At 44.8% G+C, this 27,019-nt stretch overlaps 1 protein-coding gene across 1 annotated transcript; it reads right to left on the bottom strand.

Annotated features, from left to right (window-relative positions):
• Positions 1–4,966: 4,966 nt before the first annotated feature.
• LOC137902240 (hyccin 2) lies at positions 4,967–19,218 on the bottom strand. Its single transcript, XM_068746317.1, has 10 exons — positions 19,168–19,218; positions 16,953–17,054; positions 15,608–15,787; positions 14,033–14,113; positions 12,744–12,859; positions 11,482–11,577; positions 10,723–10,839; positions 9,678–9,765; positions 9,408–9,564; positions 4,967–5,624 (listed from the first exon to the last, which is right to left on the bottom strand). Exons 1-10 carry the CDS (start codon positions 19,216–19,218, stop codon positions 5,023–5,025), a joined length of 1,590 nt encoding a protein of 529 aa, XP_068602418.1. The 3' UTR covers positions 4,967–5,022.
• Between the last annotated feature and the right edge of the window lie 7,801 nt (positions 19,219–27,019).

Below are 27,019 nucleotides of genomic sequence, written 5' to 3' on the forward strand. Positions count from 1 at the left end.
ACACAGCTGAAGTCTTCCCTGCTGCAGGGGATCGATGGTTTGCTGCGGATGAATCTTACTCTCAGATTTAGGCAGCATCTCTGAGGAAATATGGGGGGGGGGGAGGGATGATATTAAAAGCCTCCGGTTGGAAGACGCAGCCCGAGCATCTTGGAGCCAGGAGAGGCAGGAGGAGGAGTCTACGTCCAGTCGGTTACCGTCGGACCCTGGAACTTCAGTCTTCATATGCTTTTATCTTGCTGACTCACGAGCTGCCGTGCATTCGCTCGGCTTCCCGTATTCAGCAGCAGGAAACTTTCAACTCCAACAAATGGATTATTAATGAAGCGCCTGAACCTATACTGCAAACTTAAAGTCAAAACCAACCTGTCCAACGCAGCATGGTAATAGATATCTCATGATCTCGAGTGGACACAGGAAATACTCCCATATGCTGCACTAATCACCGAATTATGCTTTTAGAACTTTGAAATGAAAGTTAATCCGCTTCCCACCAAGGCCTCGCAGTAATCCATTTATTCACTGAGCATTTCATACAAATATCTTTATACGTTTCAGTGTAGATTTCATGATCCTACATGGTTTATGTTACCTGTCTTGATTCTTCCAGGGTCCCCCTTTAATCTGGATTAAACAGCAGCGTAAATCTGAAGTCGTTTCCGCAGTCTTGCTCACACTTTGAGGCGTGCGTGAGCGCCGTGGGTTACGATGCTCGTTGCCAGGCGACGCTTTCAGTTACCAACAGGAGCTTTGGTTGGACTCTCGGCAGCCACATCATTGTCCAGAGCCCATTCATTTGGCACATTAGTTGCACGCAGCAGTGCAATGGTAACTGGTGAAGTCTGCAGAATCTGGGCTCGTGAGTCACACAGTCTGGAGTAATGTGATTTAAATATACTATTTCTGAGAGAAACAAACATTGTGTTGGTTAATTTTAAGTGATTATTAAAATGGTGAATCACTTTAGTAAAATGGGATTTGTTGTGTGACTTTGTTGTTAGGAGGGCACACGCCTACAAATCTATAGAGGTTCTAGAGAACCAGCACTAGATGTCAGCACATCACCACCGATCACAGATTATAATCTATGAAAGACGGATGGATATTTCTGCAATTTAGCCTGTAAGTCTGTAAGTCTGCTTCTCTCATGCTTCATATCTTGATGAACTATGGTGCTATCTACAACTTGCCTAAGCCTCGTTACAAATGTCAATACAAGTCTCGTGAAGCAACTGGGAGGCTTTAAATATTAAATTCCCTCTGATTGGAACAAGAAGCTGGGTTTACTGAGATATTTAGGACTATTTAGATATTTGTGTAAATGTTTATATAAAGATTTGAATGGGTATTACATTTATTTTCAAATGTTTTTTAAGGTTTTTTTTTAGTTTGTGGGAAAATCATAGCTGGCTTTATTTTCTACATTGGTGTTTACAGATCTGTAAACACCAATTAAATTGTAAGTTTTAAAACAACTCATTTTTATTCTCACTTTACTAAAATTATTTGCTTTATTGAACGCCAAAATAAACTTTGAAATGTATCCTGAATATCTGAAGATGTTTAGCATTCATCTCAGAGGAAGAAGAAACAAAGCCTCACGTTCAAGATTAATATTGTTCAGTAGTTTTGCTTCAAATATCCTTTAAGTCTATCGAGTTCAAATGAAATCACAACCAGAAATACAATACTACGACTTCAGACAACTTTCCTCTTTACAAATTTAATTTCATTCAGTAAATATTTAACCTCTAATCAGATTTATCAACGGACGACATAAAAAAAAGAAAAGAAAAGACAAGCAGGTACTCCTTACGGCACAATATTTATTCAATATACAGATTAATTTATCTCTGCATCTCAGAATGAGCCTGTTTTTTTAAATATCCATCTTGATCTCATTTTGTACATGATTTATTTACAAGATTTAAAATAAGTCTCTCTCTCTCTCTCTCTCCACCTATACGACATCATCAGTACAGTGTTATCACGTGGTCCAGCAGCTTCGCTTGAAGCCTCAAGGTGAGATTCATCATTTATCATTTGTTTATATTCTCATACACCAGCGGATGGTTCAGAGTTGCAGAGCAGCAAACTTACAGAAGGGCTCAAACATGCACCAAAAAAAGTCCATGTGTGGCATTCTCTCGATTCGATTGGTCTGATTGCTCCCCCCCCCCGCCCTCCCAGAGACGCCCTTCACTCTGCAACAGGGTGTACAAATAGAATCACCGGATGGGGACGGTGTCAGGAACCTGCACCTTAAAAAACAATGCGTCGGCCCTATCCCACCTGACCGGAGGGGGGAAATGTTGCATAGAATCAATTCTGACTTCAGAAACAGAAATTTTGGTGCGGCCAGTTTTTAAAATAGCTTCTTTGATAAACTCCTGAGACCTTTGCGACCCCTTTTTGTTTGGTTTTGAAAATATAATAAATAGTTGTACCCTTAGACTTTAACAAAAATAGCATTGTGTTGGATGTGACATCACAAAGACGCACTACTTTGAAGAGACTAAAACCCTGCATCGAGTGTACACACATTTTACACACATATATATTTATATATCATTTCAATTAACTATCTTGAGGAGCGTGGTGATGGAATAAAGTGCATTATACTGTATGAAAACGAAGCCCACAGATATCACATGCAGGACAGGAAACGAACTTTGCCCACCAGTAAAAGTAGCAAAGTACAAATTCAAAGACTTTTTTTTTTAGCAACCTACAAATTAGATTTTGAAATGCAAGTGGAACTTCGGGGATCCCAATTCCAGCCCCAGTTTGAACCCACATTCACTGGTGTGTTCAATTCCAGCCCTGAGCACACGCAGATAACGCCAGACATCGAGGGACATTTGTCTAACGGTTAGTCCAAGTCAACATACAGTACCAACATGGCTGCCGGTAAACGTTGGCCAGGGGCGATCAGAAATGACATGAACACATCACCAGTTTTAAAACAGCCACTCGAATCACAGCAAAAAAAATAAAATACAGCAAATGTGAAGGTGACTGTTTGAGCCACACGGCACAGGGATCGCCAGACCGACCGGGTGAGCGTGAACTCCAGCTGCACCCTCCCACCCTAGCAGAGAAAGGTGGGGGGGGGGCATGAGGGGAGGATTCCAGGACAGTGGGAGCACGTGTGTGTGTGTGTGTGTGTGTGTGTGTGTGGGGGGGGGACTTCTCACTGCAGAAGGAACTGACTTTTATATACATTTACCATTCAGTCACATTTACACTTGAGCAATACAACAGCTGACAGCTACAGTACACTGAAGCATAATACACGGCGTGTACAAGCGAACAGCAATGTAGTCATGAGCGTGGACGTACAGCAGGTCGCACGCAATCGCGACAAAAGAAAATGTATGGCAAAGTAGGTGGAGCGCCATCTAAGGGCAGATTGAGCCATACGTCCAATCATGTCTTTTGTCACCCGACTTAAAAAAAAGAAGACCAGGAAACGGAAAAAAATAGGCATTTTAATTTAAGACACGTAATAATAAGGTTTTTTGTTTTTTAACTTAAGGAGAGGATGCGTATTGGCACATATGGCAAAGGACAAGATTTGGGTTTGGCCCACCGTCTAATTCGTAATTCTGGACAGCAGGGCACTAAACATGCAGACAGGCCTTCCATGTTTAAACCCCTCGGCCTGGGTGTGGAGCTCTACGGAAGGCAGATGCAGGCATTTTTATAGCAGATCCAAATCCATGCACGTAAGAATAAAATAAGAAATTGCACTTGCAAAAAATAAATCACATGAAACAAGATAAGCAGGACATTTCAGGGGAATAAAAATCAGGGCAGCCCTGATGCTGACTGACAGAAACCTGAAAACCTGAAGACCGTTGTGTTGTTGTTTTGCAGCCGTGTATGATGCCATTGAAGCGAAACGCAAGGCCGAGCTCTTCAGTCAGAACTCCTTGCATGAACTCGACCGTCTGTGCGGAGCCGTTTTTGGTCCGCGCCGGTTACAAGCGCTCCGGTTTCTAACTTAACGGCGTCCTTAAATCCTGCGTCCGTCTGAGTGGCAGGTGATGAGGTAGAACAAAATGTTTCATGAGCATCCAATCAGAACACAAAACACCAGACAAAACGTCACAGTGACGCCTGATGCGCAGTGACTGATACCAGCCTCCAGGGGGCAGTAATGCACCAGCTCAGACGCGACACCCACATGCAAACCGAACACCAGCAAGAGCTTTCAGGTGGAAGGAGCCACTAAACAGTGATTGCCTTTTAGCTTCGGGCCAAAACGTGCGTTTTCTGAATTGTTTTAATCTTCTGCAAAGATCAGCTTCAATTTCACATCAAGTTCTGAGATGAATTAATCCTCTGCTCGCTGCAGATTAATGGTTTCCTCTGATTTGTCCAGTTAGAAGCTCGAGGCAAGACAAAATCCCTCGCCACATTCCAGATTGGTTAACACAATAATCAAAGGCCGATTTTCCAAAGTGAACGTCAAGACGAGAGAATCCCTTGGGTCCGACTCATTTCCAGCAACAATCGAAGAAAAACAAATGCAACTGTCTTTGGATTGCAATAAAACATAACAAAAAAAAAAAAAATGCAATACATTTTATTCCTCAAACCATTTATGCTCAATTAAAAGCAACAATTAACAAGGAGGATAATCAATCAGCAAGACAATTGCACGTGAGCCCAGGAATGAAATGGAAGGAATGAGGAGACCCCGCTCTTCTCCTCATGGGAGGTGGCGTTATTGCTGATTGTTTTTTTGGACAGAAATAAGAAGGAATAAATAATCTCCCTACAGCTAAACCGGTATCCTCCTTCCTCCTCCTGAGGAGGTTCTGCGCGGAACACTCAGCCGAGACGCGGCGACATGCTGGACGATGTTACAGCAAACCAGCGACGCCTGCAGGTCACGATCGTTTGAAGGTGTGAGGATGCTAAAAAGGTCGAGACACAAATCAGAATGTGTTGCTGCGTGTGCGTGTGCGTGTGTGTGTGTGTGTGTGTGTGTGTGTGTGTGCCCTGCCCCGCACATCAGACCTGTGAAATGATCTGCATGTTGAAGCTGGGGGAGCGAGACTGCTTGGAGAGGGGAGTTGACAGGACGTCCTGGGCCTCTTCTGGCCTGATCAGGTGCTCCTCCTTCAGGCTAATGGTGGAGTGGCGGTGGGAGCCTCCTGCCGGAAGCCCTCCCTCTTTGTCAGAGCCCCCCGTCGCCTCCTCGCCGTCCTCATCGCCCCCATTCAGGTTGAAATTCGTGCAGTCGAAGGACTTGCTGGAGGAGGTGCTGCCGGTCCGGACCAGCGTGGGCCCCGCCCGGAAGCTCAGGCGCTTCTTTATGGGGCTCAGCTGGATGGCATCCAAGTCGATGCTGGCCGGAGGCGACTGCTGCCTCTGGTGGCGTCTCCTCGCATCAGCCTCCGACTCCCTCTCCCTCTCCTTCTCCTTCTCCCGAGACAGCCTGGCAGTGATGGCTTTCTTGATGCTGCTGCTGTTCAGGCCGCCGCCCCTCGGCCCCACGCCGCCACACGCCTTGGTGCCGCCGGGCTGGCTGCTGTTCGACGCGCCGGAGGAGAATCCCTCGTCGGGGTCGTTGAGATTGAAGGAGTCCTCCCCACCGCTCATGCCGTCGGCATCTGAATAAAAGCACGCACAAATACACGAGAGAGAAACACACGGCAGACAAACGGAAGCGTGAGTGAGACGGCCACGGAGGCACATCAAAGGAAACGAGCTCCGAATGCTTTTAGTCCGGTGTGAGACTTAGCATGCGGCAGCTGCTAGACCGTTACCATGCTAGCATATTAGCAACAGTAAGAATCTAGACAAGCGTCACCGTAATCCAGAGAGAACACGTCTCGTTGCCGGTGATGTGTAGAGGCCTGCAACAAACACGGACTTAGGATAAATCCGAAAAATAAATAAATCCCCGGCAGCCTTCAAGCAGCGGCGACATTCACACCGAGCTGCTTCATTCACCAGTCTCAGGAGAAGTTCTAGACGGGACACAACCACTCTGAAATCTGCTCTATCGTGGTCCTAAAGGTCCCATGCTATGAGAAACGCTCATGTTTCTACACTATTATGGTGAGTTTGGGTCCTTAACCCAAAAACGGCTAAATAAACCATCCGGTCAATCCTCCGTAGTTCGCTTAGGTCTGGAAGGAATCCCTCTCGGCTTGACGTCAAGCCGGGGGGGGGACGTGCACAAGATGTGCGCGCGCGCGTCCCTGTGTCTGCGCTGTCTCCACCGTCATGGTGACGAGGAAGCCGAGCCGAAAGGCGAAGCGCTCCATTTACCGGTCGATCTATGTTCCGACCGCGCAGCATCTGTTTGCCGTTTTAACCAAAGACTGGCACAGAGATTTCATACAAGTGTTTGGGAACTGCGTTAACTTGAGGAAAAAGAGGAATAATATGGGACCTTTAATTCAATAACATTCCTGATAAGAGTATAGCTTGATTAGCAAAATAAGACACACTCGAAAGATAACGGCTAACAAATGTACTACCTGGTGCTACTTTGGCATTGCTAGAACTGACAAGTAGAAAACTCAAACAGCTCAAAATGCTATGGCCTCATCATTTGAAAGCTGAAAGGGAAAAAGACAATATAGAACGTTAGAGATGATGAACGTTACTGACGTAACGTCGGCAGGATGAAGCCCGTCAAACAGAAGAGACAGAGGATCGGCTGACATGCTTCAGAGAGACGTGCAATACTGGGTGGAACCGAAAGCAGAAGCAGAAAAGAATCAGAGGAACCGAGACGGTCTGGACTCGCATGCGTAATGTGAGGAGGAGACGCATGCTCACATGCTCTCCTGCCCCCCCCCCCCCCCCCCCCCCCACACACACACACATTTCTCCCGCAGCGCTAGCCCACAGGTCACACGCCAATCTGTGGAAAGCACCGAGGCGAGTCCAGACACCTCACTGGACAGCGATGCAGCTAATCAATAGCGCTCTGGGTAGAGCGGACAGCAAGGCCAAATGGGCCGGGCTGTAAACAACAAGCTCAAAGTTCCTCAGAGCTTTGCAGGATTGCAGAGTTACCGCTTTAGCGTTCCTGAGCGCAACACGTTTCTATCCACGCTTTCTTGGTCTCTGTGCCGCTTCAGCCGTGGAGCGCGGATCCTTTTTAAAACAGCAGGACTGAGCAGACTGTCAAAAATAAACGCAAACCCATTAAAAGAAAGTAACCTGAATTTCTGGGAAAATAATATGTTTTGAGTTTTGTGACGAAGATGATGATGATGCAGCACGAAGCAGGTGAACCTGACATGTGGGTCAACATTGTGAGTTCTCAATGATGGAACAAATAACTATCAGATATTCATCAGCAGAGTATCTCAGGGCTGTATTACGTTTGTTTAAACTGTAATGTGAATCTAATCAGAAACACTGGAATAAATAAAAATGTGTGACTAAATCATGAAGAATTGTTTTGAAAAGTAAATGCAGTTTTCATTTAACCGTCCATCAGAAGGATCGTTTCCGTTACTAAGCAGCTCCAGATTCAGGACGTTTTAAAAGGGAATTCCGTTTATCGACATCTAGCTCTGTTCCCTGGCAGTTCCATCCTCAGCATCCTTCTGATATAGTCCCCTTCTCTCCTCTGGACATGTCCAAACCATCGAAGTCTGTCCTGAGGGACGTCTAACCTTCACTGTCCCTCTTATTCTCTGATTTCTAATCCTATTTCTAATCCTCACTCCCAAGGAGAACATCAGCATCTTCATCTCCTCCACTTCTAGCTCCGCCTCCTGTCTTTTCCTCAAAGACACTGTCTCTAAGCCGTCCATCATGGCCGGCCTCACCACTGTCTTGTAGACCTTTCCCTTCATCCTCGCTGACTCTATCACATAAACACACCTGATACTTTCATCCACCCGTTCCAGCCTGCCTGCACACGATTCTTCACTTCCTTTCCACATTCTCTCCATCACTCTGCACTGTTGACCCGAGGAACCCGAAGTCCTCTCGCTTCTTTACGTCTATTCCTTGTAACCTCACTGTTCTCTCTGGGACCTTCTCATTGACACACATGCACTGAGTATTAAAATATAGAAATCCCTTTCAAGGCCTCTGACAGAAGTTTCAATGGTCATTTTTGAAATAATTTTCCTAAAATTATGCTGAATATAACTACTGTATTTGCCATTCTTGAAAACATTTACTCCGATAAAACGTTTAGTACTCCAGGTTCTCATGTACTCAGTTTACCAGATGCTTGCTTCCCATGCGCATGCATGATGAAAAGCCCATTCCCACTCACTGAGCTGAGGAAACAAGCCCAACACAACAGACGTCAAAGCTTAGAAACGAAGACGCTCGACTGAAACGCGAGACGGAGGCAGCGGATAGGAGCCAGTGCAGACGCACAACGTCAGGTACTCCGTCGGACGTAGAGAACCAATCAACAGATCTGTTAAGCTGCAGGTTGGGCAATGAACATGCTCAGCGAGTAACAATGGCGGCGGCACAAGGAACGCACGATGAGGAAAACGATGGGAAACGGCTTGATCCATGCAAAACGGTCATCGGCCAAACTTCCTTCAAACCCAGAATAGGCAAGTCGTCCACAGTGAGTAATAAACAGAATAGCAGGGGTCTGGTAGCAGGGGGGGGGGGGGGCTGGCTGAGGGTCTACTGGATGAGTTAGTATACTCTGGGGAAGTGATGAGGCAGCCAAAACAGAATGGCAGAGTTCACCCTCTTTAGCTGAGGAGGCGCAGGAGCATTTGGAAGATACAGATTGAAGGGGGGGGGGGGCACATCCTCCTCCTGCATTGCGAGTTCAGCCCGCAACCCCTACCCTCAAATGTGATGGGGGGTATGGCGCTGCTGCTGCTGCGGCGGTGGCTTTGAGGAGGCCCTCCTCTCTCCTCATTGGCCGCAGGGTCCCCGCGAGTGCGGCGGTGGTGGTTCTGGGCGAGGCTAGGAGGATTGACGAAGAGGCTCAACTCTGCATCAGCCGAGTAGTCAAAACAATCTGGGAGTCAACAACACAGACGGGGGGGAAACACGGTTCTTTAGCCGGAGCCAGCCTCGGGTGATTCTGGCCTCATCCATCGTGAGCACAGCCGGCCCAACACTAAAACTAAAGAAAGGAACGTGCCATTTAAAGACCTTATCTGCCCCATTAAGCACCCAGCTACCGGGGCAAATGCAGGCCAGTGCAGGCACCAATTTGCCTAAAAATGTAACTGGTCACACGGAGCTCGGCACATACGGAGTAGGCGGGACAAGCGAATGGAAGCAGTAAAGAGCAGCGAGTGGCACAAACACGGCAGCAGAGTCTACCTGAGCGAAGGTGCACAAAGCGAGGAACATGAAAGGCCACCGATGCCGGGTTTACGTCTGTTCGGAGGCCACTCTGGAGGTCTTTCCCGTTTCCGGGGCTGCAGCACTCTTACCTTCTCTCTTCCAGCGGTGGCGTCGGATGGAGGCGGTGGTGATGGCCGAGATGGAGATGCGCCTGATGGTGGGCGTCACCTCCACCTGGAGCACTTTGCGTCCCAGTGGTTCATTGGGAGCGCTGTCCGGCAGCGAGTTCCTCATGGCGTTCCCCAGCTGGAGTTGACACATTCAGACAAAGACCAATAAGCAGGGAATAAAAATAAAAAAAACGCGGAGGTTCAAGTTACCATTCAGCGGCTCCATCTGTAAAATGTTATTAGCCTTACCAAGAGGGGTTGGGAATAAAGCTCCAGCTGGGCTCGGTACAGAACGTCCTCCAGAGCCTCCCGTCCCATCTCCCACTCACCATTGTATCTACACACATAAATATTCCATTATTTGTGCAACTAAGAGTCTCTGACGAGATCCCACGGGGTCTGATTCCCAGGCAGCCATAATGCATATATTTGATGAATCAACGTTATGTGCTCTGCACATTGCTCTGCCCGCGGGAGGTTCGGGGTAGATCCAAGAATGGTCTTTGACACTTTTTGTACTGATATCATTTCGTTTTAGGGAGGTTTTTGTACATACCTTTTGTAATTAGGAAGTTTTTGTATTTTGGCGGTCTGAAGCGCTGCCTCTTCCCAGCCTATAAATATACTGGCCTTCAGGCGCTTTGGGTCGCTCTCTCTCTCTCCCTCTCTCTCTCTCTCTCTCTCTCACTAATGCTGCCGCTCTCCCAGCAGCACCATTTGGCACACCTGTGCCAACAGGCTGTTCCAGTCACCTGTTTTTGTGGCTGCAGGCCAAACGTCATAAGTGAGAGCCTGCCCATGTTTTTTTTTTGTCTTTGTTTTGTTGCCGCTCTGGCTTTTGCTCATTTTGGCTGTTTGGCCCGGCGGTCCTGTTTTCATAACTTTTTTGGGTTGGTTCGGGGCCGGTTTTTTCCTTTTAGCTTTGATGTGGGAGCAGGTTCTATGAAGACGCCCTTTTGTTGATTTTGGCCGGCTCATCGGGTCCATCTTGAGTTGCAGACTTTTTTGTTTCAGGGCACATGGAAAGAGCGTACTTTCTGAACAATCAATAAAATTGAATGTTAAACCTTCATCGTCGCCTCTGTGTCCTGACTAAATATGTTATGCCTCATTTTAGGCCGTAACAACGATTTAAATGTGAAAGGGGTTTGCAGCTCATATTTACAAAGGCACCGTTTTGCTAATTTTGGTTCAAACTCAATGTATAGCTTTGCTTGTTTGCTTTGATGGCAGCCGTTTTAGGACAGACACACACACACACACACACACACAACTGCTTTAAAAAGATACGTACATGGCGTGATAGACCGCAGTCAGCATCTGCACCATGAACTCCGGGTCCAGCAGCACGCGGTTACACGGTTCCCTCCACAGCTTCTGCTGTTGCCGAGGGAAACCACATACACACAACCTGAAGAGGGACGACATCCATGCGCACACAGTCATGAGTTGGGCGGGCAAAGTCATACAGCAGCAGACACCAAAGAGAGAAAGCATCAGGCCCTTCCTGCGTAGCGAGGAAACGCACAACGCAGGAGGCAGAAGGAACAGGCTGTTAAATCGCTCACACTTGTAGAGGTCAGGAAAGGTCAGGAGACGGGATGTTCAGGCTACACAGCAAGGCTCAACTCAAAGACTGCGCATTGTTCTTCCTTTATGAAATCTACAAAGTGGGTTTGCCGTGTGTCTAGACTGAACTCGCTTCAGGCGGCGTCCGTCTGCTCTCTCAGTGGGGACGTCTTATGATCCGGAATCACCTGCAGGCTGCGGTGGAACAATCACCGGGCAGCGGCTCCTCTGCACAGCCTCGCATTGTGAATTCCACATTGATCCTTTCAAAGACTCCAGGGCGTCTCTGTGTTTTCTAGACCGACAGAGTCAGACAGCTGCACAGCAGTTACGCTTTCACTCAGCCAATCAAAGGCGGCAGAGGCGTGGTTAAAACTGCACAAATCCTCCTGCATCAAGTGTTTGAAGCGATGCGAGGTTAAGGATAAACTGTACCGGGGACCAGAGGGAGAGAGGGCGGGAGGTTCCCCGGAGTTTTCCTCACCGTGAGCTCATTCTGCAGACCGACTGATAGGACGATAGGGGCATGTAGACCACAGCAGAGTTGTAGCAGAGCATAAGGAAACACAGCACTTCAAACCTGCAAAAAAACCAATAAGACTCGTTATGTGAAAACAAACAGGAAATGGACTGCACTTATAGAATGATTTCTACACCTTCACGGTGCCCAAAGCGCGTTACAGAGCCTCACGTTCACCCACTCAGACATTCACACTCCAGATAAGGCCAAACTAAAATGCAAACATGAATGATTCAACCACAACTCCAAAAAGTTTGACTGAAAAGCACACAAAGACAAAACATCCAAAATGAAACTGCATCCATTACATTCATTCTGAGTTTTACAGTGGCGACATCTTGAAAAGTGAAGCGTTTCCTTAATAAGTGATAATCCTGATTGAGTTTGAAAGAGTTATCGTCAAAAGGCTCCATTTCTGAGCGACGGTCTCTGGTGGGGAAGGTCTGCTCACTTTGTGAAGATTTGACCGGATAAATAAATGGATCCATTTGTGAATGTTTCCAATGTTGTGCACAGGAAAGAACATGAAAATCACAGAATCGCCATGTCACAATGATAAACATAGAATCCATATTCTGTATCCCCTGTAAGAGTATTCAGATAATAAATGGTCTCTATTGTTAATATATAAATGCTGCTGTTGTGAGCTAAAAAAAACTAAAAATTGGAAATGATCAGTTCAAAAAGTCTCATTATTTGGAGCATTTGTGCAGTGAAATGTGTGTGTGTGTGTGGACAACTAAAGGATGAGGTAAACGGGTTGGGCTGCCTATTATCAGACAGAGAACCGGCAGAGAATGCAGCATTTAGTGCAGCAGCAGAGCATTTTCTGGCAGGATGTGATGATGCTACATTATCATGCTGAGATAATCCTGCATCCACAGAAGCAGAGAAAATATAAGAGCCAGAAAAGCTTTCAGGCCTGCCGAGTCTGGCCGGAGGATGCTGAATGAGAGTCAGAGGGTTATACGCTCATGTTCAGTGGTCTTTTAACTGAAATAAAAGCAACCGTTTTGATTAAGGAAATTATAAATTGAAAGGGATAAAACTGGATTCAGGGTGGTGATGCCAGCAGCGTTTACTGAAACTTACACCGCGTCCATTTTTCTGTATGTAGTTGAAAGAAAAAGTGTCAGCTCCTCTGGAAAGTCAAACCCTGCTGCGATTTGCACTGCATCTCAAGTGATTCCCTCCCAGTTGGCATCTGGTGCAATAGGACTGGTCACCTGTTCTGAGCTGTGAAGGTCTCTCTCTGAGGGTGGAGGCCACTGTACACCACTCTGATCAGGTCATGTTGACAGAGAGCCCCTTCTGTAAGTGCCATGGATCCCAGGCAAGAAGGCTGCACACACACACACACACACACAAAAGAAAAACACACAATCAATTACATGCCCACCATTTATAAAAACATATTATATACCTTTTTTCCACAAGTTAATGCAGTTCCAAAACACTTGTAGAAAACATCTATGATTCTTAGCTGGATATTAGTGTTGTTTTGTGTCCTACCTGGGTTTTCACGGATAATTTTGGTCCTCATTTTATTTTAGTCTTCTTTTGTGTGGATATTAGCATCTTTTTATTTTCCTTTCTGTAGTATAAGCTGCATATAGGCGTTGTTTTGCATGACTGGAGTTTGACAGGTTTTAACAGGCTACAACGTAGCGTGGTTCGTAAGTGTAACCGCTCTTCCTACGTCGAGTTAACTGAAAACGACCTGACAAACTGAACGTGAAGAGAGAGTGGATGTTTCCAAATAATGAAACCATGTGGTTCATACGCTATGAATACGCCCCCCCCCCCCAATGCTTCCTTCATTCTCTCAAAGAGTCTCTCAAACTTGTAATTACAGCAATAAATTCCCCATCAGCACACGCCACACACAGTGCAGTCATGTTGAACACACTCTCTTGCACCCACTGAGAGCGGTCATACTGTATAACACTTGGGGAAACACTCGTCTGCTTTGGAAAGCAGAAAAAACTGCCTAAAATGCTGGCAAACGCCTTCATCTAACCCCCACCCAAAGACTGCAGCTCCTGTTCGAAGAAATTCCTGCTCAGACGAGTGCTGCTGTCTGGCAATCAGGTTGGGAAAAACTCTGGAAACTTTAAAAAAAAAAAAAAAGGAGTGAAAGAGACATTTATTTTTAAAACTCAACACTCAACAAAAAGTCTGACTGTCCTACTAAATTTTTTAATTTAGATTTCTCAAATAACAGAAGTGGATCAACACCAAAAGTAAAGGCAGGCTCAATAAACTGTGTAATCTCTACTGGAATATATTCATAGCGAAGTCTTTGGGCCAGCTCAATTAGCGCTGAAGGTGCGATTAAAGAAAACCGACACAGAGATGAGAACCCATCTTCCAAACAGCCACTTCTAATGCTAAAACATTAAACGGAGCCAAAGGCAAAGACGAGGAGACAGGAGGAGAATAAAAGTATATGTAGTAGTAGTGACGTACATTATCAGTGCAACGCTTTAACTGATGTGACAGACCGGAGTCCTACCTCATGATATATCGATGGCTTGGACAGAGAGGGAATTGTGAAGGAGAGGAGCCGGCTGTTCCCGTCTTTATCCACAATCTCCTGCAGAACAGAAAGAGGGAAAGAAAAAAAAGTCTGCTCTGTTAAACACATTCAGACCAACTCTGTTCTGTCCTACTCTGTAGACCGTGGAGAGCTTTTAGCAGGATACAAACTGCTGCACAATCCACCGTCCCGCAGGCTGCTGATGCAAATTCAGTTTTGACCGACATTAATTTTATTGAACCGACGCCACATAATTTGTTTCATGCAAACACACGACTCAGAGAAAAAAATAATATTTCTAAAAGTAATACCGACGCCAGTCATCGCTGTAACCAGAAGATAGTGAGCAGTAATCTCCGAGGTGGAGGGGTGGGTGGCTTTCAGGCTCAGTTGAGAGCTATCGGTGATTCCTTTAACGATGTATGAACATAGCAAGCATGTTTTGAGACAGAGTGGAAGATGTTCCTTGATTTTATCTGCGATTTATAGCAGCTGTGGAAGAAGCTCTCTTTATAGAAAGCTAAATGTGGTTAGCGTGATTTCACAGCGGTTCTTTATTTCCTCTCATGTTCGGATCAAAGTGGCCAGAGTTCTATTTCCTGGCTGGGCGGAGTAAACAACAAACAGCAATTTATCCATCCACTCATCAAAGCGTCCCTGATCTATATTTTTATGAATGGAGTACCAAAAATACTTGAGCCCTTTTATCTGGCGTTCTGCCTCAGCTTACAGCCGGTTCGGGCCTCGCCCTTCACTGGCGAGCTGCATATCGTCAAATAGCTGATAGTCTGCTGAGAGCAAAGCCGCTCATCAGGGACCGTAGGAGAGAGGTCTATGAACGCGTGCGTGTGTGTGTGTGTGTGTGTGTATATAGACAGAAAGGAATGAATTATGCATGGCTATGCCTTTGGCCGTTCTGGCTGGCATGGAGCTCTTTCTATTGATGCTGCTAGCTTTAGGTCCACCCCCCCCCCCCCCCCCCCCCAAGGATGTCTTGCAGTGATGCAATCTATCCTGAGTCTATCCCTGAAGAGGGTTTTTCCCTGTCGATCGTCTTGAATGTCAACAAACCTACAGCCTCACTCATTTTCAACCTGTAACAGCTAAAATATAATAAATGGTTTGCATAGCAACAGCTGAGCCTTTTCCATGTCTACAGTTGGAAACGTCAGACACAATGTCCGTCACGACTATCTAAGCTGCATTAGAGAAGTATAGCACTTCATGAAGAGAGAGAAAAAAACTTCTAGTACTCAATAAAATCCAGTCTAAATAAAGTACTTTATTAAGACTGGATTTTCAGACTTTTCTGTTGATAAATGTGCAGGCGTGAAAACACCCCTGGACTGATATCCAGATCTAACATTTACACATTGGCCTTACATAAAGGTAAGGTGGGTCTTGTTCCAGACCATGATAAGCCATGGCTCAGTTTGTTTACTATGAAATCAATGTTTTGGAAGACTCAGACTTGACGCTATAAATGAGCTGCAGTAGTACATGCAGCCTATACCCTCACGGCCCCTCACCCTCGCCATGGCAGACACCCACCAGATTATAGATGCCCAGGAGGAGGGCCTCGATGCACCCATTGCTCTGGCGATCCCTGCTGGCTGTGACGCGTAGGTATACCCACACCAGTTCTGGAAGAAACTGCAGGGTGAAGCGACGCAGGCGGTCTTCAGAGCTCCGGTACAGCTCAAAGAGCTGGTGGCAGACGGGCTCGAGGAGCTGGATTGGAAAATGATAAGCACAGTTCTGAAAACCTTTAGAAATGTATTGCAGCTGGTGGGCAAAATGAAAGCTAAAACAAAAAAACTACTATACCAGTATTATTAACCCATTAAAATATGAACATGACCAAAAGGATGCAGAAATCTGAAAAGAGATACAAGGACCCCCCCCCCCCCAGTCATCATACTAGTTTAACATTAAAAATATCCAACACTATATAGACAATATGTTTTTGTTTCAAACCATCAATAAATATCCGATTGAGTAAAACTCAGCGGTTCAGGCAGACGAAAGGAAAGCCCTGCTATTGGTCGGTGGTGGGAGGTGTGTGAGAGCAGAGGGGATCAATCGCTCCATTGAAAGTCTGCTCAGATGTTGACTCAGGGACACCGTTTGTGCTGCCCGGTGAAAGGAGGGCCGTGCAGCGACGCTGTGGCGGGCTGCCGCTGATATAAGCAGAAACTCACTAATGAAGCCGGTGAAGCATTTGATACGCATGTCACACCTAAAAAAACAACACAATAGCAAAGCACACTTTACAACTTCTCCATTACACGCACCGCACCCTCCTGGAGCACTTGCATTCGTATGAATTGACAACGCTAATGTAATTCAGTTCCGTGGTTTCTTTAATACTCGAGCTTGACCATGTAAGAGTGAATCAGATGTAAGATGGCGGTAAGGAGTTCATCATTGAGAGTAAAAGTCATTCCTGTGTCATTGCATGCCTCCGGCCTTGGCTCTAAAATTAGCATGCTTTGCTGCTTTAAAGAGAGAACACTGGTTTAGCTTTGCTGGTGCAGGGAAAAGCTTGGATTAAAAAGAAACAAACTAAAAACAGAAGGTGCTCGTGTGTGGCAACACACCTAATTATAAGCATGTATATAGAACATGTTTGTCGTCTCGCCATGCGTGTAGCGTCTCAAGCGCGGGTGGCAGATGTCCCTGTGAGTGAGAGCGCTGCGTGTTTCTACATAAAAGAACCATGTGTGCCGTCTCACAGGTAGCGTGCCCGTCCATCACACTCTCCCAGAGAGCAATGCACGCATTGCATGCCGCCGCAGAAGCAGTGGTGCGTTTGCCTCGTCTTAACTAGCAATGCATGTCCCTCAGCTGGAAACAGCCCTTCTTGTTGCGTGCGTCTGTGCCCTTTGTACCCCACCTCATTGTTGGGGTCCTGGATGACTCTGTAGAGTGCTGGCACGAGGGACTTCTTCAGGTGAAGGCTGCCGGCATAGCTGGGGATGTGGGTGTCTGGTAAGGACTAAAGGGATGACAAAAGAAAGTTTCCTTGGTAAATGTGAATCTTTGAGATATGACACCTACGTAATTCACGATTATATGTCTAGGAAACCGAGGACTGTTGATTTTGACAGTGTTTGAATGTCATATAGTCCATGTAAACAGGATACTTAATTTACAATTAAGACAATTGGAGTATTTTCCATGTAAAACTTAAGGCAGCTTATACTGCTCTGAAAATTAAAGCAAATTGTATAAAAAACCAAATCAGTGCAATTCTGCATCAATAAAACAGACAGGAATGAAAAATAATGCAAGTTTGCACCGCTGGCATTCATCCATCTATTCTGGACCATATTCATATGATGCCAGGGCTGATTTGCACATCAGTAGAATATGAACAGGTTTTTCCAGTAATGTAACAGATGAATGAATGAAAAGGAGAGGCAGTCTTCATTAGTCTGCTTTCCACACATCATTTTCATTAGCATGGATGGAGGGCATGTTATTTTTCAAACAAGAATAACAATTTAATATTTTACACATGCAAGTGGAATCAGCGTCGCCTCCACACATTTCCAGCCACCTTCACAGGAGAACAAACATTTGTTGCTGCTACTAGTTCTAAAATTACCCCTTTTTTCAAACAAACATTTAATACTTTTCCAGACACTAATTATCATCCTTTTGTTGAGTCTCTGAGGAGAATCTATCGCAAACATTCGATGGTGCATGCCCATCAGTAAATCCAGAACACTTTATAGAAAATAGGGATTAAAATTCAGACTTAATCTAATCTTTCCAATTTGGTGACATCATGTCACGACATAATACATTTCATACAACGCCCCCCCCCTCTTCACTCTGAGCTGTGTTCAAGTCCGTCAGTGTGAGGGAATGTGTCCATGTAATCAAGATTCAGTAATCAGTAAGAAATGAAAACGATTGAAATACTGCCGACTGCTAAATTGGATCATCTTATTGCTCGATTTGAAACGTCTTCCCGCGATATTACATCATTTTAACATCCAGTAGTATAATTTCATACCCTTACACATTGCCTCTCTTTAATAACAGGTGTCACCAATAGCAGTGACAATGGTGCTGCTATTCGGGAGTGTGACACGACGGCGCGACCATGAGCTAGAGCAGCTGTTAATTCTCATCAGGCACACCCGTACCTTTCCTACTGTGACTTGTCTTAAGTACGTGTCAAAAATCATTTTGAATTGAATGAATAGGTGAAGTGAAAGGGGAACCACAAGATTTCTTTGAAACAGTTCACAGCGATATCGGACAGGCTCAGAATATCCACTTTGTGTACTACAGGACGGAAATATCTGTGTCCCAAGTATGGCCTTTTTTAGCACAAAGAACAACATGCCTGGTCTACATTTCTCACACCATGAGTCATGTCAATTCATTTTCCTCACTATTCATCCTCCCAATTTTCCTCTTTCACAATTTTGTGCTGGCATCTTGATGAACAACACGAAATGCCATTTTGTTTTGGTCTTACCTTTAATTGCATCCGGATCATTTTAAATACTTAAAATCAGGGCAGCTTTCATGTTGTCCTGTTCACCTTCACGGTCCAAGGTGCAATACTAGTGTCTCAGAAGTAGAACATCTTCATCCAGTTTCACTTCCAATAATATTAGTGTTTCATTTACCGTTTTGTGTTTTCATTACCTTTTAGCACCTGAAGATAAATACGGTGGTAAGAATGGTAAGACTAAAACAGTTTTAGAAAGTTGGCAAACTAAAGGAACAAAGAGGCCGGTTTGATTTTACCGCGTGTAAAACCTGTGCTTACTCACCGTACAAGCACATGTCCAACAGATTAAACAGAGTGTGCGCTGGACATAATGATCTTACACTGACGTAAGAAGCACCGACCCCGAGTCACCGTCTTTAAATGGCCCCAGTTCATACTAGTAATCACTGAATTTAATTAAAATTTTTCCAAGGAAAAATGTTAAAGAGGTGACATGCAATAACTCGCTCTCTTTGCACTCTTTCATTCGTCTTCTGGCAGTGTGCGGCCCTCTGGGAAACTAGGCATCAAAAGGATGACCTCCAGAAGAACACTTAATTCACGCGAGTCATGATGGAGAGCAGAGAATGGCCTTTACCTTGAATTCTGAGAGCCATTCTTCGACAACACTGCGCTCTGAAACCAGCATCTTCTTCAGAGACCACCCCTCCTCGTCTGCCTGGAGAGGACAGCAGGAGAGGTGAGACAGGATAGAGAGTGTAAAGGAGAGATTGTGAAAAAGGAGGAGACACAAAACAAATAGTTGGTTTCCACAAAGGAACGAGACAAGAGCAGGGGAAACAATACACAGAAAAAAAAATGTTGTTCAACTCGATGGATTATCCTGCAAAGAGAAATAAAAAGAAACCACTTTATGCACGAACAATTAGTAGAAAACCCAAAAGTCCGACAGGCGTTGAGAAGTGGTCAGCGGTACTTAACTTCCCCGGAATATGGAAGCTGTAATGCTGGCCACAAGGCTACTTAAGAGTCACCCCAGCAACCTCAGCCGTCACCATGGAGACGGAATGACAGTAGCACAATCACACAGATGGACTTCCTCTTCACAATCAAAACGTGAATGTGCTTTAACTTTTTTAATCTTATGAACCATCTATGGAACAGACGTACGAGACTCTCAGGCTGTCGGTCCAACAGAACAAATAGAAAGTAAACCGTACTTAAACTGAATTAGTGCTCACATTTTTATACTTCGCAATGACAGACAACTTAAGACCTTTAGAATGTTCAAGTTTGAACTATGAACTATAACGCATTAAAGAGAATAAATACCAGATAATCCAGTCCTCGTTTGGACAAACATTTTCTGATTTAGTGCAACAGTTGCAGAATAGTGACACCGGGGACCTTGGATAAAACTGTTTGAAAACTACAGCATTGCTTTTGTCGCCTGCATAAAGCTGCGATGGAGCTTGTTTTAATAGCATGGGATTAGGGATAATGACTAGAACACACACATTCACTCTCTGCACATTGAACTTCGTTATCCCGCAGCTTGTCGCATGTGACAGAAGCGTGCCGTAAACGTATTGCAGTTGTATCTGGGCTAACTTGCTGACATGTTGAGTTAAAAGAACTGAATGAGCTCAGGCAACAGGTAATGCTTCAGAAAGGCACAGATTGTTATTTGACTGCAGGAAACGAGCAATGCATACAAAAATATCAGCAGAAATGTTTCCCCACCAACAAAAACAAGCTTGGAGTTTTAACCTATTAAAGGAATTGCAACTGACAGCCTTTCACACTCGTCTTTGACCTTTCTTACAAAATCAAATTAGGACTGATTAAATGCAACACATCCTGGATGCACCAATTTGACTTGGACACGCTTCTCTTTCTCTGCCGTGAAAGGCTTAAGAGTCTGTCATACAAGAGGTGAAAAATGACCCTTCCAAACAATTGGAAGGGAAATTCTTGCCTCTGAAGGGCACAGATAAGCGTGAAAATGTTAGAAAAGTGAGAGGAGCGAGTGAAGAGTGTGTGCTGTTGCCAGAGATCATGTTCACTGTGGAAACGATGATACGAGGCAAATCTTTTCTATGAGCATGCGCCTTAAATCTGAGAATATGTGAATTTAGAGCCTCCGTTTAGCTTGTTCAGCAGTTCTCGAATAGCCGACTCATTCCGTTACTCCATCCTGTCAAACTGTCAAAGATTCACTGGTGACAGTTTCCATTGGCGGGGCAAGCGTTTCATTTGCCATGTGAACTCAAGTTGTTGAGGCAACTTTGACTTCCGGTCATTTAAATCGATCCGACTCAAATTGAGAAATGTCTTTTGTTTGTTAAAATGACTTGAATGAGGAAGTTTGAGAAGCGTGATATTAATTCTCCCGTCCTTACCTACCTCCGTGTCCCAGAACTCAGATCTCCACTGGGAGCAGGAAGTGGTTCTCCATCGTGTCACACATCTGTCAATCTTAGTTGGTCACCTAGACGACACAAAAGATCCATCAGACAGATAATCACAGGAAGATCTGCTGCTGGCTGGAAAAACAGCACATCAAGGTCCCTGCAAAAGTCCAATGGGCATTTTTAAAAGAATAGCTAATTGATTAATCCACACTACATTTGTTAAGAGAAAATTAGAATTCTATTTAAAACATAAATCAATGCAGTGGATCCTCAAAAATAACTAAATTAAAAATGTAATTGAGAATGTAGCCTCCGAGTTTTATGCTCCACGGAAGTGGCATGGGTCGCGCTAGCGGAGTCCCTTTTCCTCTTAGTGCGTGCGATTCCAGCCCCGCGATGGAGCTGGCGTCTCATCCGGGGTGTGCCCCACCTCTCGCCCGTAGCCCAGCTGGCATCAGGTAGGTAGATGCGGTTGCCGACCAGACTATCATTTGAACGGCCGTCATATGTATTTACTGGCTTGCGTTTTACCGTTCTATTAATATCATACAACATTGACAGAATGAAGAATGAAAATAATAATTAGCTGCACTCCATTTTTTGCTCCCATTTTAAACTAGCTCCAAACGTTCATCTTTTCAGACTGCAGTAAAGACACTGATGATGAAAGAATGAGGCTTCAAACAGTGCCTGAAAGAATGGGATTGTGTTTTTCCAGTCTTATTTTGCTGCCCCCCCCAAAAAAAATAAGACATGCAGGCTCAGTAAAGACGATGTACAAATTAGTGAAAGAAAATGGCCATTTGGAAACCAACTGATGGTTGCAGAAGAGCACGGTCCTCATTAAATATTCAAGATTACTGTTATTATACAGGGAAGCCACGATAAGCATTCACAGCAAACAGCATAAGATTTGTTCCATGAAAAAAAGGAATTCATACCTTCCACATATAAATATATACATCCGCCATTTTGAGTCCATTTTTAAGTTTCCCACAGTTGCATAGCAACAGTCAGCTGGTTAGAACTTTGTCTGCTAAAAATGCATCTCGAGGACGCACACTCGTAGCTTTTACTGCATTTGGCAGAATGAATCAAGACTTCAGTGACACACAAGAGACACTGGAGAGCCCACTTTGCACTGCAGCACTAAGAAACAGACAAAGTACACTCAACATGATCAACCATTGTGTTTATCCAGACTCGTATATCAGGACTCATCAAAGCAAGGAAACAACCGTGATGAAGTCCCATCTGACGAGAACATGTGGAGCCTCTCCGAGTGTTGAAAGCAGCAATGAAGATGTATTCTCTTTGCATTATCAAGAATCCATAGAACAAGGTTTCCACGTACATGAAGTCTGCTTTATAGAGAGTACAAGGAAACCAAAAGACATTTGAACTGCTGTGTATGAAGAATAAAAGGATGCAGTGTAACAAAATAATCTTACTCAATTTCAGGCTTCCAAAAAGCCTTTGGAGTACACTGATGCCCTGCAGTGGCATCAGTGTACTGTGACTTTTTCCTCCAACATACAGATGAAACCCAAAAGCCAATCTATGGATTAGTAACAGAAATTAAGAAATGAAGAAAAAATGGCAACGCCGTCCTCCCTTGTGAAAGAGTATTCCATCAATAGAAGTGAAGTACGGAACTACTGCGTACCGGTAATACGCCACTAATGACCCGTACATTGTCCCGGGGCAGGATGCGCATCGGACAAGCAGAACGTCAACCCGTCCTGTTTACGGCGCTTCAAACCCCAAATCACAACAACGTACCGATACGTTTGGAACAAAGCCGACAGCAGTTAACACGCAACGGCATGCAAAGCGGAAGAAAATGGATGGATGCTCAGAATCAAAATGTCTGACCCCGATTAAATATGGGCCAGTCATCATATTCAATAAACAAGGGCCATTAAATCCATCGCTGTGCACACGTTTCATTCATAATGAATGAATGAATGAGAACCAAGTCTATTCAAACCCTAAAATTATGGGATTAAAACAGGGAAAATGCCTGAGAAGGACTCGTGGTGCTGCCCAATCGGACCGATTCGGTACCAACAACGGCTGCAGCGCCCCATCGACACGCTCTCCAAGAGCAAACCCTGCCAGGCTCATCACGCTGGCGCTGGGACGCTGGGAGGTAATCGTACACCGATGTGCTCTTTACTGCCAGGGTCAATAAACCTTTCCCGTTGGGGATTGACCAAACACATTACTGCAGCCACGATCACGTCAATGAATGAAGCCGTTCCATCTGGTGACAGATCTGCAACAATAATGATCAGCACAAAACCATATCCCCCTTTACAGCTGGTTTTTTTAAAGTACTAAATGTTAGGTTCTCATGTGCAGCAAAGTACACATCATTTATCGCAGACCGATGAATCACACAAGCATCCGTGACTAAGTGACTCATTAAACCAGTGTAAACAAGCACGAGGGTACAGCGAACTGAACGGACAGGAAACCACACTTCACCGCTGCTTTAACCGAGAGGAGAACGTAAAAACGATGTCCGAGGCAGAGAGTCGGGTTTCGACACAAACTACCTTCAATACGTGCGTTACAGCGGACGATTAACCTTAGAGTACAAGGTAATACTTGCTCTTTGGTTCCACCGAGTATGGCTGCAGTCGTAACTGAAGAAGAGGCATTGAGGGCACTTCACTTCACCTCCAAGTCAACGGAAATGGAAAGACTTCGGTCCATTACAAAATCCAAATACATATTTGCAAGTCATTGTTCAAAGCACCGCAGTGAGGAGGGACATTTGGAAGACAAATGAAGTGTGCTGTGTTATTGTAATGAGGATTGCAAATCCTGCAGTGGCATCAGTGATAACTGGGTGTAATGGATGCGTCTGGCGTGTATAGAAAGCCCTCGGACGCAAGCAAGAGGTGGTTTGCGTGACCATTATAGAGACTCTTACACACACGCCACAGCTGAAAGGGTTGGTGCTCAGATTCACAGAACTAATCAAAAGAGATCGACACACAGAGCTAATCATCTTATCTGGTACACAAAGTACAGCAGCTACAATTAGAAAACTGTTAGCTCATCACAGCCAGAGAAGAACACAAGAAGTTACACAATAAACATTAGTAAAGGAGACATGTTTCTGCAGTTGTATTATAGAGTATCTGTGAAAAATGTTTTTTCTGTGTGGAATTTCTGCTTTCACATAATAAAATCTCAAGACTAACAGGCAGGCTGCGTTTCTGCCCTTCAGTCACTTCACAGAGAAATACACCACGTTTTGTCTCATACACGAAAAATCAGGGTAAAGTTACAAAATGTAATAAAATAAAACAAAAGTTAGAGACATTCATGTTGCATAATCAACAAATGGAAGTAAAAGACAGCACAAGAACATTACCGATACCGAGGACACCATTTCCTGTTGGTTTCTCTCTCCGTCCGTCTGTCTGTCTGTACACCTCAACTTCTCCTCTCTGCCCTTAATGAGCAGTGCCGGGTTTCAATAGTCCAACACTGGGGACGTTTCAAGGTCAGCTTAGCTCATTCAGCCATGAATGATTGAGCTTGAGCAAGCGCTGTGGCTTTTCTGTTTGTGCTGCTTCTGTCACCGTCCTGCTTGCTTAAAGTTTGTTCACCGTGACACAAGAGGAACTAGATATACAGCAGTGATTGCCATTCATTGATTCAGAGTTGATCATTTCCTTCCCTTCTCCAATGGGGAGGTCACGGGATTAAATACAGTAGGGATTTATTCATTTTATTTGGTCGACCCTACAGCAGGATGACGAAATGTAAAACTTTACTTTTTCCTGACCTCATTTTGGATCCGATCCAGAGGTCCACTCCACACCCTACATGACTGTGTCAAATTCCATAAACATTGGTCAATAATCAACCGAGATATTGAGGAACACATTTTTTATGCCGTAACTGCAATGCTACGGAGAATGTCAAGCTGATCCAGGATGTCTTCCGGATTATTACCAAAATGTAATAATCCGTTCCCGGTAACATTCCTAACATTTCATCAAGATCCAACCGGACGTTTTTGAGTTATCTTGCCAACAGACGGACAAACAAATGCCGCCAATTACATAACCTCCGCCTCGCCTCGGCGGGGGAAACTAGTCTCTCACCAGCGGCGTAATCCATTTTTACAAGAATAGAATTTATATTATTGATAGCAAATACAGCACAAGAAAATTTGATTTCTGTATCGTTTGGAAAATATTAAAAAGGCACGCATATACGTCCACCTCAGTGACAGAGATAGAGACCCCCCCCCCCCCCGAGTAAAGGTCGTAAAAAGGCAGGTCATAGTAACCACGGTCAATATATTCCTGTGCCAATCAATAGTGTTGTGCACAAAAAAACAGAGGGCAATAATACGAGAAACAAAGCCAGGGGCACCAAAAAGATGAGAGGAAAAGACCAAGTTTGGTTCCACCATCTCCCTCGTCCTCTCTGCATCACCGATAGGCCAGCGTAAGGGAACTGAGGCGTACGCACATCCTGGTCTAAAATTAGCTCTGCTGCAGCTGCAGGGCCAGACGTGTTGGGATGGGCCCGTGTGGCAAATAAGAACATGAACTGACACAGTTCCACCAATCAGACGGGGTAAGCAACAGCACACAACAGCACAGGCGAACGCCGACGGCATCCTGCAGCTTCCCACTCTGCTCCTCAAACCACGGAACACAAATACTTTCAATGCAGACGCTGACTGTATACAGGTTAAACACACACGGTTTATGCCGAGCCCAGCCTGCTCCCTCCCGATAGAGGATAGACATGGGCCTAATACCGACACATTTGCTCTTTGATCCTGCGTGTGCTCCTGAGAGACGGCTCTGCTGCTGTAAGCATTATGTGAATGGAGACGATTCATTTGTTTGTTAATTCACCCGGATGCATTAGCATCGCTCTGGCATTCATAAAATAAATCCAGAATTTTTCATGCTTTCTGTGAATTCAGTTTCTATCCAGCCTGTCTAGCGAGGACATCCCCAGTCGATGCAATTAGCGATATGAGATATGAGATATGAATAGTTCATTGACTTTTTTTTTGTAACTGAAGCTCTGTCAAGGAGCTACAGCTACACAAAAAATATTTCAAATGATTTCCTACAGTCTGAAACACTACATTTGTCTGTATCTATTCTACTGGATTCCATGTAAAACACAGTAGCTGGATATTAATAGCTCTGGTATCAAATGTGGCCAAGCTAATTACCGCGAAACATCGAGCTCTGGCCAGGCTTGGCAATGAAACCCTCTTTTTAACCATTTTTGAGGATCTGGACACTCATGAAGAATTAATTACGCAGTGCAGCTTGTTTGATGCGTTTCCATTTTTGAGCAGCTAAAAATAACATTGGAAGCCTTCGATACACACACTGCCCAACAACGCTCGGCGTGCGGGCCGTATAGACAATGAGTCACTGAATGCAGAGGAACACGTTTGCCAACGGCTGCCCACTCTGCAGCGAGCTCTCACAGCTTGCTGCAGCGAAACCCGCCGCCTTGCCTCCGAGCGTTAGTCAACATATCATAACAACTAGCAATAATTTGGAAGCTCTTGGACCCAACCAGGGGTTCTGGCGTTGACTCAACTTCAAATAGGTGGCGAGTCGTGTTCAACAAGCTGAGCAGTGAGCTGTGGGAAGGCAATACTCAGTAAAAACAAAAACAAAAAATAAAAAGTGTCTCTTAGCTTTAAAACACAGAAATTACCAACTGTTCATTTTTACCCTCTAGTATTTTTAAATCCTGTTCAAATTTAAAAACATAAAACCACATCTCAAAGTGCAAACAGATGTCTATATTATTTATCTGCAGTGTATCACACAGACTTTAAATTGGATAAATTACAGGCTGCAAGTTGGCTCTCCATTGCATCCCCTGCAGAACTGAGCGTTAACGGTTAACCACTGGATTTAAACAATGGAGGGCTACAAGAGGGCAAGCTGCTAGAGGGGTGTATACTGAAATGAAGTGGTGGAGGCTAAAGCCATTGAACTAACTCAACTCTGTTAGTCACTGTGGCAGAGCAATGATAAAAGCCTTCAGCACTTCAATTGGAGA

Source organism: Brachionichthys hirsutus, chromosome 12 (assembly GCF_040956055.1).
Source record: "Brachionichthys hirsutus isolate HB-005 chromosome 12, CSIRO-AGI_Bhir_v1, whole genome shotgun sequence".
Classification (NCBI taxonomy): domain Eukaryota; kingdom Metazoa; phylum Chordata; class Actinopteri; order Lophiiformes; family Brachionichthyidae; genus Brachionichthys; species Brachionichthys hirsutus.